The 12537-nt window shown below is 38.3% G+C and overlaps 1 protein-coding gene across 2 annotated transcripts in view; it reads left to right on the top strand.

Moving 5' to 3' along the window:
• The window catches only part of ltk (leukocyte receptor tyrosine kinase), a 51061-nt gene that overhangs the window by 26755 nt on the left and 11769 nt on the right, over nucleotides 1–12537 (top strand). The window contains exons 8-16 of one of the 2 annotated variants that reach the window (XM_058750444.1): nucleotides 1595–1695; nucleotides 2778–2938; nucleotides 4408–4502; nucleotides 5471–5551; nucleotides 5699–5873; nucleotides 9572–9722; nucleotides 9832–9963; nucleotides 10244–10400; nucleotides 12159–12341. In XM_058750444.1, the coding sequence (XP_058606427.1) occupies nucleotides 1595–1695; nucleotides 2778–2938; nucleotides 4408–4502; nucleotides 5471–5551; nucleotides 5699–5873; nucleotides 9572–9722; nucleotides 9832–9963; nucleotides 10244–10400; nucleotides 12159–12341 (1236 nt within the window). The remainder of the gene's footprint in view (nucleotides 1–1594; nucleotides 1696–2777; nucleotides 2939–4407; nucleotides 4503–5470; nucleotides 5552–5698; nucleotides 5874–9571; nucleotides 9723–9831; nucleotides 9964–10243; nucleotides 10401–12158; nucleotides 12342–12537) is intronic. The other variant, XM_058750445.1, reaches the window with a different exon arrangement.

Below are 12537 nucleotides of genomic sequence, written 5' to 3'. Positions count from 1 at the left end.
CTTGTTTACTGTTTTTCATACTTTTATTACTTGCGGAAAAACTTGAAACACAATTTAAATAAGTATAAAGAATGGCATTGATTTTTGTACATTTTATTATTAAAAATAGTGTGTTTTTTAATTAGCATGTGGTACCGAAATTGGTACAGAGAACCGTGGATTTTCACTGGTATTGGTACCGTATACTGAAATTTTGGTACCGTGACAACACTAATTGTACCCATCAGAGTTTCCATTCTCAAGACATCCAAATCTTAAAGTAAAATCTTAGTAAAAATTGTATAATATTACAAAAGATTTCTAGTTCAAATAATGCTGAAGATTACAGTAATGGCTGCTGAAAATTCACGATTACACGAATAATACAAGTATTAATGTTAAAATGGAAAACAGTTATTTAAAAAAAAAAAACTCAAGCTCAATGAAGACAAGTAAACAGTGATTAAATAAAAATAATAAACTAATTACAAGCAATAGGACAAAAAAATAAGAAATGCTACATACAGTGTATAAAGTAATCAAATGTATAAAAACACTGCATATTCTTCACTGTGTAAATAAAATATATATTTCTTCTTAAAGTGACAAAAGTCATTTAGTCAAAAGCGGTGAGAGATTTTCTCTCTTTTGTTGTTTGATTAACATGAATGACAGATAGCAGGAATATTAAACTGCTGTCACTTTAAGAGCTGCCTGAATCCAGTATGTTGTTACACATGTGTTTTCCATCTCATCTGTTTGCTTTCACTTAAGACATAAATTACTGTTTACGAGGATATTTGCAAAGATGGCCATTTTGATACATACAAGTGTGTGTATTTAACCATTCAAAGCCTATAAAGTGGCAAAAATATGTTATCGCACTGATAGGTCACATCAAAATGTTTTATAGAACATAGAAAAATAAATAAATAGCATAGATATGTGCAAGCAGTCCAGTTAAGAGAGACATTACGTAATGTAGTTGAACTAATTTGTGAATTTAGATGCTTTGCTTTCCATGTTTGTTCATAGACTTTATTTTGGCAAAACTGTTGTATTCTCATCAGATTAATACAACAGCTTTGAGACAAAGACATAAAGGAGACACATGTGTATAAAAAGACCATATTTTAAATTTCTCTTCGCAATCCTTTTAGTTATGAATGTCACCAGTGGGATTTTTTATGACATGGGAATCAAAAATATTTGACGGAGAACTATTTTCATGATGTGTTAATGGCACCTGTGATTTTAACATGATAGATATGTTATCCTTGGGAGGAGTACGTAATGATTTACAGGCTGTAGGAGTATTATAATGCGATGTATTTGTAGAATGATGCAAGACTAAATCTCAGATCCACAATACAGGTGTCCAAGTCCATTTTATGACTAGTTTTATTCAAACTCGCTAAACTGAAATGTACTTTTTTTTTAAAAAAAGACACAAACTGTTTTTTTGTCTGTGTGAGAAACTCTTTTTTTTATAAAAATGTCTGTTGTGTTGGGAGACTTTAAAAGCCCATTTTGAAGATGTTTTCCAGCCTACGTTTTTTTTGTCTTGTAAGCATATCTGAGCACTCTATAGAGTTCTGATACTTTCTCGCCTCAGGGCACTTTCTTTTCTTAAAGGTCAGAGGTCGTGGTGATGAAAGTGATGCGTTGGTTCAAAGCCCAGCTCTCCCTTCAACTATATCCAATCAGGACTGTCAGGTAAGAGTTTATGTTGACAGTCAAAGACTATGATTTTATAAGAGTCAAGATTTTTTTTTTTTTTTTTAAACAAGTCTCTTATGCTCACCAAGGCTACATTTATTTGATCTAAAATAGAGTAAAACTAGCAATATAGTGAAATGTTATTACAAATTAAAATATCTGTTTTCTATTTTCATATACTTAACACGTATTTATCCATTTGCTGCCAAAGCTGAATTTTCAGCAGCATTTATTTGAAGTATAAATCTTTTGCAATATTATAAGTCTTTTGATCACTTTAATGCATCCTTGCTGAAAGCAACTTATTAACCCCAACTTCATAAGCAGAAGTGTATGTGTAACGAGGGAGGCATGACATTGAAGTGGGGATCCAAATGCAAGGCTTCAATAAGAGCACAGTCAAACAGGCATGGTCAACAACAGCAAGCAATGATGGCAGTGGCAAGGCAAAAGAGTAATCCAGATAATCAGGCTGTATCAGGGCAGGCAGCAAAACAATCATAAACAAGAAAACAGTCCAGGGATCAAAACACAAAGGCAAGGAAACAGAGAAACTAGAAACACAGAAACTTAGAAACCACGGAAGAGCTATACAACATTCAATCACAAGCGAAGATAGAGTGTGTGTGTGCTACTTTTAAAGTCCTTCTAATGTGAGACAGCTGTGAACTGATGATGAGATCTGATGAGAGACAGGTGATGCAATTGATGAGTCTGTGCAAAGGATAATGGGAAATGGAGTCCTGAGTGAATGGCAAGGTACAGGATGGAGTGCCCTCAAGAGGAGCTCATGGGCTCTCAAGCTGATGATCATGACAATATGTATGACTGTTCACAAAATCAGGTTTTCCTATGCCACAATATTTGGATTCTGAGACTTTGCTTTATGGGCAGATTTCAAGTTAATTGTCCATAAAAAATGAGGACACATTTCTACAGCATATCTACAAATAGCTTACACAGAGTAACAGCACATGCAGCCAAAGTTTCAATTTCACACTTGATTGCCCATGAATAAGATATTATTCTGGGGCATCTGGTCTTGTTGCAGACGCTCAACTGCTAATTTTTCTGTGCAGTTGCAGTTCTCTCTGTACCTGTGCGGGGATTTCAATGGAACGGTGCTCCTGTCAGTGGTGGAGAACGGAATGTCAGCTTCTCCACTGATTTGGGAGAGATCCGGACACTGGAAGGATGCTTGGCAAGAGATCGCTCTGCCGATTACAGACATCTTAAAAGGGTGAGATGATTAGATGGATGAGTAAACAGACAGAAAAATACAAAATACAAATACGTTTTTCACAAAATCAAAATAAAGAGTCCTGTGTCCAGTACTTGGGTTGAAAGGGTCCCCTATCTGGCAAAAGATACCATCAGGGGCATCTTATCTCAGATGTCATATGATTTTCATAGAATCATAATCTAATAATTTAATTTTAAGACTTTCTTTTTCTTTTGTGAACTGGGGTTTTGTGGATTTTGGGATTTGTGAGGGAACTGCAAGAGGTTTGTGAGTTGATAATAAGCTAAAATTAATCATAGAAATGCTAAATTAACATTACAGTAGTAAAGGGGTCACGAACTGCCTTTGGATTTTTTATTTTGTACTGTTCTCTGATGCCCATGTATAATGTTATCAAGATTTTTACATAAAAAACATTATAATTTAGAAGTAATTTAGGCTATTTTCTGTCCTGTTTTGACCCCCTCATTGGACCGCTCTATTTGAATAGGTCGTGGTGGATTGTAGACTCGGAAGTAAACGCCCACTGCTACGATTGGCTAACAGTTGTTGTTTGTTTGTATGTATGTATGTTTGACAGCCTGCATCCTTCACAGATGGATGCTGCTGTGTTTTAGGTTAAAAACACATAAATATTCAGAACATATCAAATGATCTGTAATTACAGACAAAGCAATAGTTACTCACTTGTGTGTGACATTACTGTCAGATCCAATATAGTCGGCACAGCATAGTTTTTTAGTTTCAATCTTTCTGAAAAGCCTGTGTCAAATTGTGCCTTGTTTGTAAAAGAATCCACGGTGAAATGAAGTGAACAAAAGAACATGTTCTTACTGGTGCGGTCTGGCACTTAATTAAAAATAAAGTTAAACAAATAAAGTTTATCGTTTGGTTTCCACGTAGAACTGTAATTGCTGCTTTTGTTACCTACTACATGCGCGAATCAGTGGGCGGGGCTAAACAGACAGTGATGTAGAAGCAGGCGTTGATCTTCTTCTGTGGAGGAGGTGTTTAGCCACGCTATTACATCATAAAGTGGCACATTCCACAACCTGTCGTTTTGGCAGATTGGCTTCACTATTAGCTGTTTTTAGACCAATGAGAAAGTTTTGAGTTCTGAATCTTACAGAATGATTTTAGCACAATGGCCTCTTATATATCAAAAGTTTGATTTCTCAGTTCATGACCCCTTTAAAATACAATCAAAATAAAACATTTGCTAAGTAGATGGGAATCCTTGACAAATCATAAAACATAATCTCTTTCAAAGAGTATCTTAAAATAACAGTAAAAATAAATGAATACAATTTAAATTAGGATGAGGCTTCTTACCCAGAAGAACTTTTTGGAATTGTTGACCTGTACTCAAGTTATTTTATTTCATTGAATGTCTACATTTACATTAACAAATCTGATTTCACCTTTGCTCTTATTCTGAAATAGTTTGTAATTTGTGTTGAGCACAGCTTCCATCTTAAAGTGCAGGCCTTCTGGACTTCTGGATCTAAAGCTGACATTGCACTGGATGACATTTCATTAAGTGCAGCATGTTTTGATACAGGTAACCTTTCTGCCTCACAGATGTACACAAAAGTTTACATACAAACACTCAACACTCTGGCAGAATAATGGTTCATTTATTCATCCCTGGTGCAAAAGTTTATTGACCATACCACAGACTCACGACTGCATCCAAGCACTCAACGATAGGGCGTTTTCAAACAAAATTAAGTATTTAGTAAGACAGATGGAGAATTTAAGATGTAATGCACACGCATGATGTCTAACCGCTGTCTCCAGTTAGCAGTGGGAGATGGTTCTCATAGCGCTGTTGATATAGATTCCACTTGATTAGTTTTGAAGGAAGAGAGAGTGATAAGAGGGCCTCCTATCTCACAATCCGCAAATGTCGTAAAAATGCCAACAATACACTTTCATCTTTTCTAACAAGCATTTACAGACCTTCATAGTCAGGTTTCTTGCCACAACACGGTTGACCGCAGGAATTGACGAGCCCGTTAATTGACATTCAAGACTTGTGAAAGTCAAGATTTAGTATCCTTGTTAACTTCATTTCCCAGAATCAGTGATTTTGAGAAATTCCTGAGCCATCTGTTCACTAAATATCATCTTTAGCATTCTGTTTAGTCCTCTTCTTGCTGTCATATTATTGTTGTCAAGGTCTGTGGTCCCTTAACACTTTTAAATCTTATCCAATAAAAGCCATTGTTTCAACCCTGTTGAAAAGATCAGTTTAGACCAGCAGATATGTCCATAATGGTCCAGGCTGGTTTATCCTGGTTTGTGCTGGTTTAGTGGCTTTCTGACTGGTAGACTAGCAAAAATCAGCTGTATCAACATTATTGTCCTAGTGGAGATGGTTAAATATTAAATACAATTCTGGTCTAGTCAACCAAAAATAAAAATGGCAAAAAAGTTCAGAAAATTAAACTACACACGGATTGTTTGATTTTAAGTGTCATACTTTCATTTTTGTTCCTTGTGCTCTTTCCACATATGGTTTATAAGAACTAAATGAACTGCTTCTTGGACAAGGACTACTGCATGATTTAGACTCCTTCAGCCCTCTACCAGAACCCTCAGCGTCAGGTACGGTTTCTGTATTGTGAAATATTACTACAATTTTAAATAACTGTTTTCTATTTTAATATATTTTAAAATACACTTTATGGCTGTGATGGCAAAACCAAAAGTTGTAAAATTACAACAAACAAAACCAGGGTCTTCTATTTTCAGAGACGTCCCTAACAACATGGTGGTTTACTTCCTGTGGAGCAAGCGGACCTCTAGGCCCAACTCAAGCCCAGTGTGACAGTGCCTACCGCAACAGCAACGTCAGTGTGGTGGTGGGGAAGGAGGGCCATCTCAGGGGGGTTCAGATGTGGAGGGTTCCAGCTACCAACATGTACAAGTAAGTTCAGAAGATTGAAATCATTCTGGTTTAGAGTCGTTCTTGGATTCAAAAGCAGGTACTGTACAGGTACTACCTCATGGACTTTGTGGAGAAGCTGTTTGATGAAATAAGTCTTATTGGTTTAAGAGAACCTATTATGCCCATTTTTACAAGATAAGTCTCAGGTGTCCCCAGAATGCGTCTGTGAAGTTTCAGCTCAAAATACCCCATAGATCATTTATTGTATCATTTTGAAAATGCCAATTGTGAGTGGAAGCAAAAACACACCTTTTTCGTGCATGTCTCTTTAAACGCAAATGAGCTGCTGCTCCCCACCCCCTTTACCAGAATAGGGCTGTGCCTTTACCGCCTTTATCATGTCTAATGTGTGGAAAACGTATTTGCATCCGTTTTAGAGCCATATTAGATTAAACTTCTGATAGACGATTTTCTGAGCACACACATCCAAAGCACGCGCACAGAAAGCGGCTGTCACACGGCATGTGAGTACTAAACTAAGTTCTTTTTCATATCTTATTCTTATTGCGCTTAAACTGTCAAATACACACAAGCTTAGACCAAAAACACACTACTACTAGATACATCTGTATGCTTACACCATCAGTCACTGTCTTGTGACTGTAGCTTTCAGCCAGGGGAAGATGCCGTCAGGTGGCGTCCAAATTTCCTCGGATGTTTCGACCCTGAACCACAATGTCTTCCAGTTGGCGAGTCGGCAGTGATGGCCAGTCACTGCCCATCTTCTGGATTCCAGCTCAACTCCTCCCGCTGGCTCCAGAACCAACAAGAGGCCCTTTCCGCTACCTCCCCCCAACCTGCGAGCACCCTTTGTCCCTGCATTGTTGGACTAGGTCCTGGTACTTGGTAGCCTTCCTCTCTGAGGCCTCTTCACAACCGTCTTTCCACAGTACCGTTAGTTCAGTCAGGATAATCCTCTTCACCTCCTCAGACCATATGACCACATTAGGCCTCAGGGATGTCTAGACGACCTGGGCAAAGTGTAGTTTCCTACCCAGGTCCACCCTCATCTCCCATGATTGTGCTGCCTGCAGGAGGCTCTTCTTGGTCTTCTTGGAGGAGGGTGGCTTCTCCCCCTCCCTGATGTACTGAATATATGAGGCTAGTCTCACATGGGTCTGGCGCTTTTTCCGTCTCTCCTGCTCCAAGATGTCGTCCAGTGCACAGAGAACCTTGTCGTGACCCCATCTATAGCTCCCCTGGCTAAGTGCAGTCTTGCACCCTGCCAGAATGTGCACCAATGTGCCTCTCCCTCCACATAAACTGCATAGTGAGTCCTCCCTCATTCCCCACCTGTGCAGGTTCGTTGGTGTTGGAAGAGTGTCGTACAATGATGTCCTTCAACTTCAGCATGCTCCCAGCCTGCGCCACTGATGTGTCGGCTGCCCACTTGCATCCTGATCTTGTGGTGATGCCTGTATCTCTGACCTCTTCATCGCTGGAGTCTCTGTGCGTCATCAAAGCCCTGCACTTTGCCACCTTAAACTCTTTGACCACTGATGATGGGGTAGCTATAACTGTCCAGACCTAATGTATAGCCCTACTGACGTGAAGCTTGGTGGGATTCCGAGCCACCTGCGGAGGTGTTTATTCACTCGCCTCTCGACTCCTTCCACAGATGTCATAGGCACTTCATAAATTGTCAGTAGCCACATGAGTCTTGGTAGCAGACCATGCTGAAACAGCCAGGCCTTGAACTTTCCTGGTAAGCCTGATCCCTCTGTCTTTCTCAATCGTTCGTCTGCATGCTTCTCTGTCCTGGATATGTTGCTTATGTCGGTGAGAGAGGCTTCGTACCACTTCCCTAGGCATTTTATTGGGTTTTCCTCGATTGAAGGTATAATCTCCCCCTGAAGTTGGAGTTGGAACTTACTGGCCACTTTCCCATTTCTGATCACCATGCTTCTTGACTTCCTTGGCTCGAACTTCATTCTCGCCCATGTCGCCACATCGTCAAGTGCCTTCAAGATCTATCTTGCTTGTACATGGGATGGAGTTGTAATGGTTAGGTCGTCCATAAAGCCTCTTATTGGAGGCTGGTGGATGCCAGACTCCATTATTGGCCCCCTGGATTCCCTGGATTTCCCTGATGTGGAGGGGGATATGGTATTGATCCATAAGCGTAGGCCAAGTCAAGCCATACAACTGTTAGATTGCCTTTGCTCTCCATGGCCTCCCAGATCAGCTGGTTGAGGACACCCGTGTGGTCCAAACACCCAGAGATGCCTGGGATGCCACCTTTCTAGATTGATGTATCAACATACTTGTTGTTAACCATATAGGTAGTCATCCTTTTGGCCAGAACAGAGAAGAAGATCTTGCCTTCTATGCTCAGGAGAGAAATAGTTCGGAACTGACTAATCTCAGAGGAGTCTTTTTCTTTTGGTACGAAAGAGCCCTCTGCTCAAAATCAGAGATTCTCCTCTCAAAATCCAATTGCAAGGAGATGCATGTCAATGCCAGGTGTAAACAGTTTTTTACTGTCTTCCTGTCTATCCTCTCTCTCTCTTATCCTCTCATTCACACATTTTTTATAAGGTCCGCGAGAGGCATGACTCACTGGCTGTAGGCACAGATAAATCTCTTCCTGTACTCTACTTAATCTGGCCCCTGTGTAGTCAAGCCTTTGAACTGATTTACAGTGATTATAGAGGCTAGTCATGGGAGCTCATTAAAAACAACTCCAAAACTGACTGTGAAAGAAGGGCATGCAGGAGAAGAGATGCAGGAGACAGGAAAACATGCCAGATAACTATCAGATGAACGTATACAACACTATGTTGTGATATTATTGCATTCAGGGTGCCAAACTGAAATATAAAGATCAGACCCAGGCTATCCCTCATTCGTAAACTGAATTATTTTATATTGTATCATTTTGTTTTGGTGCCCTAAGCACTGGCTGGCTTTAATAACAAAAAAAAAAAAAAAAAAAGTTTGCCTTGAGGTAAGAAGTTTTATCTTGTGAGGGAATTAAAGTCTTTCCTTTCACATTTTAGGATTAAAGGTTGTATATTCAGTATATTAAAATGATAGTATAATCAAAGCCCACTTATGGCTTTATAGCTTAATATGCTACTGGCACATTAATAGTATATATTAATGCAAGGATTTTCAAACTGTGTGATGCCAAGGACCCTCAAGTATGACGATCCCCTTCCGAGGGACCCCCTTTCTAAAATATTAAGGCAGCTGTATTTTTATGTATAATGACCCATTAATACTGTGTGATATTATTATTATTATTATTAAGCATGATGTAAAGAAAACACGTTGTTTCCAAAATAATTTGCTGTAATATTGACAGTGTACTAAAGTGAATGCGAATGATTGAAATATTATCTGAATATTTACTTGTTTTTTTATTATGATTTATAAATTTAATATCTATTGACAAGTTAGAATTATTGTTTTGCTTTACATACAGTATGGTCATGATTAATGAGATTAAATATTAAAATAATTTATTTCAAATACACATACTGTCTTATAAAATGTAAAATAGTTCACATCAAATGTATCTTAAAAAGAGGACCATTTGAACTTTACTTTTTAAGGTGATAAGCTCAAATTATTTTCTCTCTTTATGGGTATTAGTACTTTGGGATACCAGGTGTGTCTTATGTTTGTTAATTCAGTGCATTGAGAATACTAAGGGAACAATCAATTTTTTCCAGGATTTCAGCTTATGGAGCCGCAGGAGGCAAAGGAGCAAAAAACCATAATAAGCGCTCACATGGTGTTGTAATCTCAGCTATCTTCCCACTGGAGAAAGGTGACATACTCTACATCCTAACTGGTCACCAAGGAGAAGATGCCTGTCCAGGAGTGAGTGAAGCAGAAAATCAGACTTGGCCATTGGGTTGCCATGTTATTTACAATGTATTTATGTATAGCTCTCTGTTTACATCTCTATGCTTTCTTCAAATATTTACAGAGGAACCCCCTGACCCATAAAATCTGTCTTGGGGAGTCTTCTGTGATAGAAGATGGTTTTGACAGCGATGGTTCAGCCTTAAAGTGGGCAGGGGGCGGAGGTGGTGGTGGAGGAGCCACATACATTTATCAGGTAAGATCTTTCTTTTCTTCCTGTTTTTTTTGTCTCAAGCACATCTTTAAAAACATCCATTACAGCCATGTGAGTCCCCTTAAAGGGAACCATGTGGACGGCAGTCGTCGCCTGATAGTGCCTGTCTAGACAAGCATTTTTGAGACATCCTGAAATAATTTGGAGTCGTCTGAATTAGAATACAGATGGAAGTGAAGGCCCGTCTGGAATCATAGGAGACTTTCTTTTTTACTTGAATGAAAAGTAAGTCTGATGTTGTTTTTTGGATGCCCGGGGGCAGATGGAGAACGGGGAACCAGTGCCTTTGCTGATTGCAGCAGGAGGAGGAGGAAAGGCATACCTGGAAGACCCTGAGAGCAGCCTGGACGAGATTTTCCTGGAACAATATGAGAATGACACCTCCGCCCCTGGTGTCAATGGCAAATCTGGAGCAGCAGGTACTCTTTCAATAATATATATATTGATTAATCACAAATTTAAAATACTAGGATTTACCTGTAAATGTGTTGAAATAAAGAAATGCATGACAAACTAGTTTAAGGAAACAGAACCTTTCACACTTCCCCCAGGCATGAGACATAATCCTTATTATTCTTTTATCATTATTCTTTTGTTTTTATTCAGCCATTATCAGTCTTTATACTGGCAATAAAACGTTTACCAAGCCACATCGCTTCAATCCCAGTATACATTTACCCAACTATTATCAAAAGTATTTCTAAATAAATACAACAAAACATTTTCTTGCGACCTTAAAGTATTATGACAAAATGCATTATGAAGAAGAATCGGACCTGTTCTGCAGGTGCATTAGAGCTAACATTAGCATCATGCTACATAAGACAATTTATGAGATTAATAGTACACTTTTACTCAGAACTCACTTCAAACCACCATCGAGTGTTTGTAATAACTTCCTTTTGCGATCACATGTGGAATTTGATCGTTTACTGTTGTTAAAATATGCTATTTATAGCCTTTTATATCGCTGCACAAATTAGCATTTCAGATGTACACATTCCCCTCAAGAAAATCACATACAAATATCCTATCGTAATCGTGTGTTTATTATCTTATATAATCTATAGTGGCTGTTGTCATGTTTATTTCTGCTGAAACTCAAGTTGTTTGCGATGTTACAACCACCTCTCCGGTCTTAAGTTGCCAGAGATACATTCCAAGTATAATACACATTAGTAAAAGGATCTATTTTAATTTTTATTTGTCTATATACACTTTGGGCGGCCGCGGTACATTATAAAAGTATCCCATGATAGATAACCTTCGCTGCGATGACGGGAAGAAGTTGGGGTCAAACCTTATCAAACAATTAATTTATATATATATATATATATATATATATATATATATATATATATATATATATATATATATAATTTTAATGATATGTGTTTATTGAACAATAGACAAATTTCTCTTAATTAAAAACAATGTTAGCTTTACTACAAGGGGCACATACTATTTAAAGGGGCATCTGAGCCATTTTTCAGACAGAAATTTTTTTTTTTCAGAAAAATTTGTAGTTTTGAGTGAATAATGCAGGCAATCTGTAAGTTGTTTATTTTTGTTTCATATAAATGAACCAGTGGTTCTGTAGAATGAATCAGAATTCTTCATTTCTTATTTCCCTGTGAGAGAGACTGCATGTCCAGTCAATCACCAATGTCCAGCATTAGGGCTACTTTCACTGCTTGTTTACTGTGATATGATATTGAAATTACTTTCTTTGAATGCTAATAATTACTCTGTGGTTTAGATTTGGATAAAGGACAAGTATTATTCCAGCAAATTCTAGCTATTTCCACATTTATGAGTGTTTTATGGGCTCTCTAACTTCATAAACTACCTACCAGCTTTTTCACAACAGTACAATATTGTCAGCCATCGGGATCACATTATCTTATGACAATCCTGTAAATTATGATGGATGTTTTGTGGGATTGGCATCTGGAGGATGCTTTTTTATGCAAAGCTGTCATATGTAAGCAGTTCTAGGCTCTCACTTAATAGACATATGTATCTGCCAAAAAAGTAGAAGACAATAAGTAATAATTAGAATCTACAGGTTTGCTGAATTTTGCATCCTCAAACCAAATAAATTTCTCTGTGGAACAACTTTAAACTAACATGCCCAGCACTGAGTAGACATGTGTGTGTTCTGTGTGTGTGTTTAGGTGGAGGAGGTGGGTGGAGCGACCTGTCTTCTCTCCCCTGGGCAGGGAAATCTCTTGTGGAAGGAAGTCAAGGAGGCTCATCCTGTCCTGAGGCTTTGTCAGAGCTGGGATGGGCTACATTTGGAGGGTTTGGGGGAGGTGGGGGTGCTTGCACCGCTGGAGGCGGCGGTGGAGGATACAGAGGTGAATGTTAGATTAAAAACACTTGCATATATGTCACAATCACAACCATAAAAACACAAAATTAAGTGTTTTAAGTCTGGAGTTATTCTTTTCTGAGGCCACAGTAAGCTGTCATTTTTAAATCGTTTTTATTTCATTTTTGAGTCAGAAATATTTTTTATGTTTTTTAAATGAATGCTCATGTCTCATATGCTTG

This window comes from Onychostoma macrolepis, chromosome 17, assembly GCF_012432095.1.
Source record: "Onychostoma macrolepis isolate SWU-2019 chromosome 17, ASM1243209v1, whole genome shotgun sequence".
NCBI classification, from domain to species: Eukaryota; Metazoa; Chordata; class Actinopteri; order Cypriniformes; family Cyprinidae; genus Onychostoma; species Onychostoma macrolepis.
This window is presented reverse-complemented; position numbering and strand designations above follow the sequence as displayed.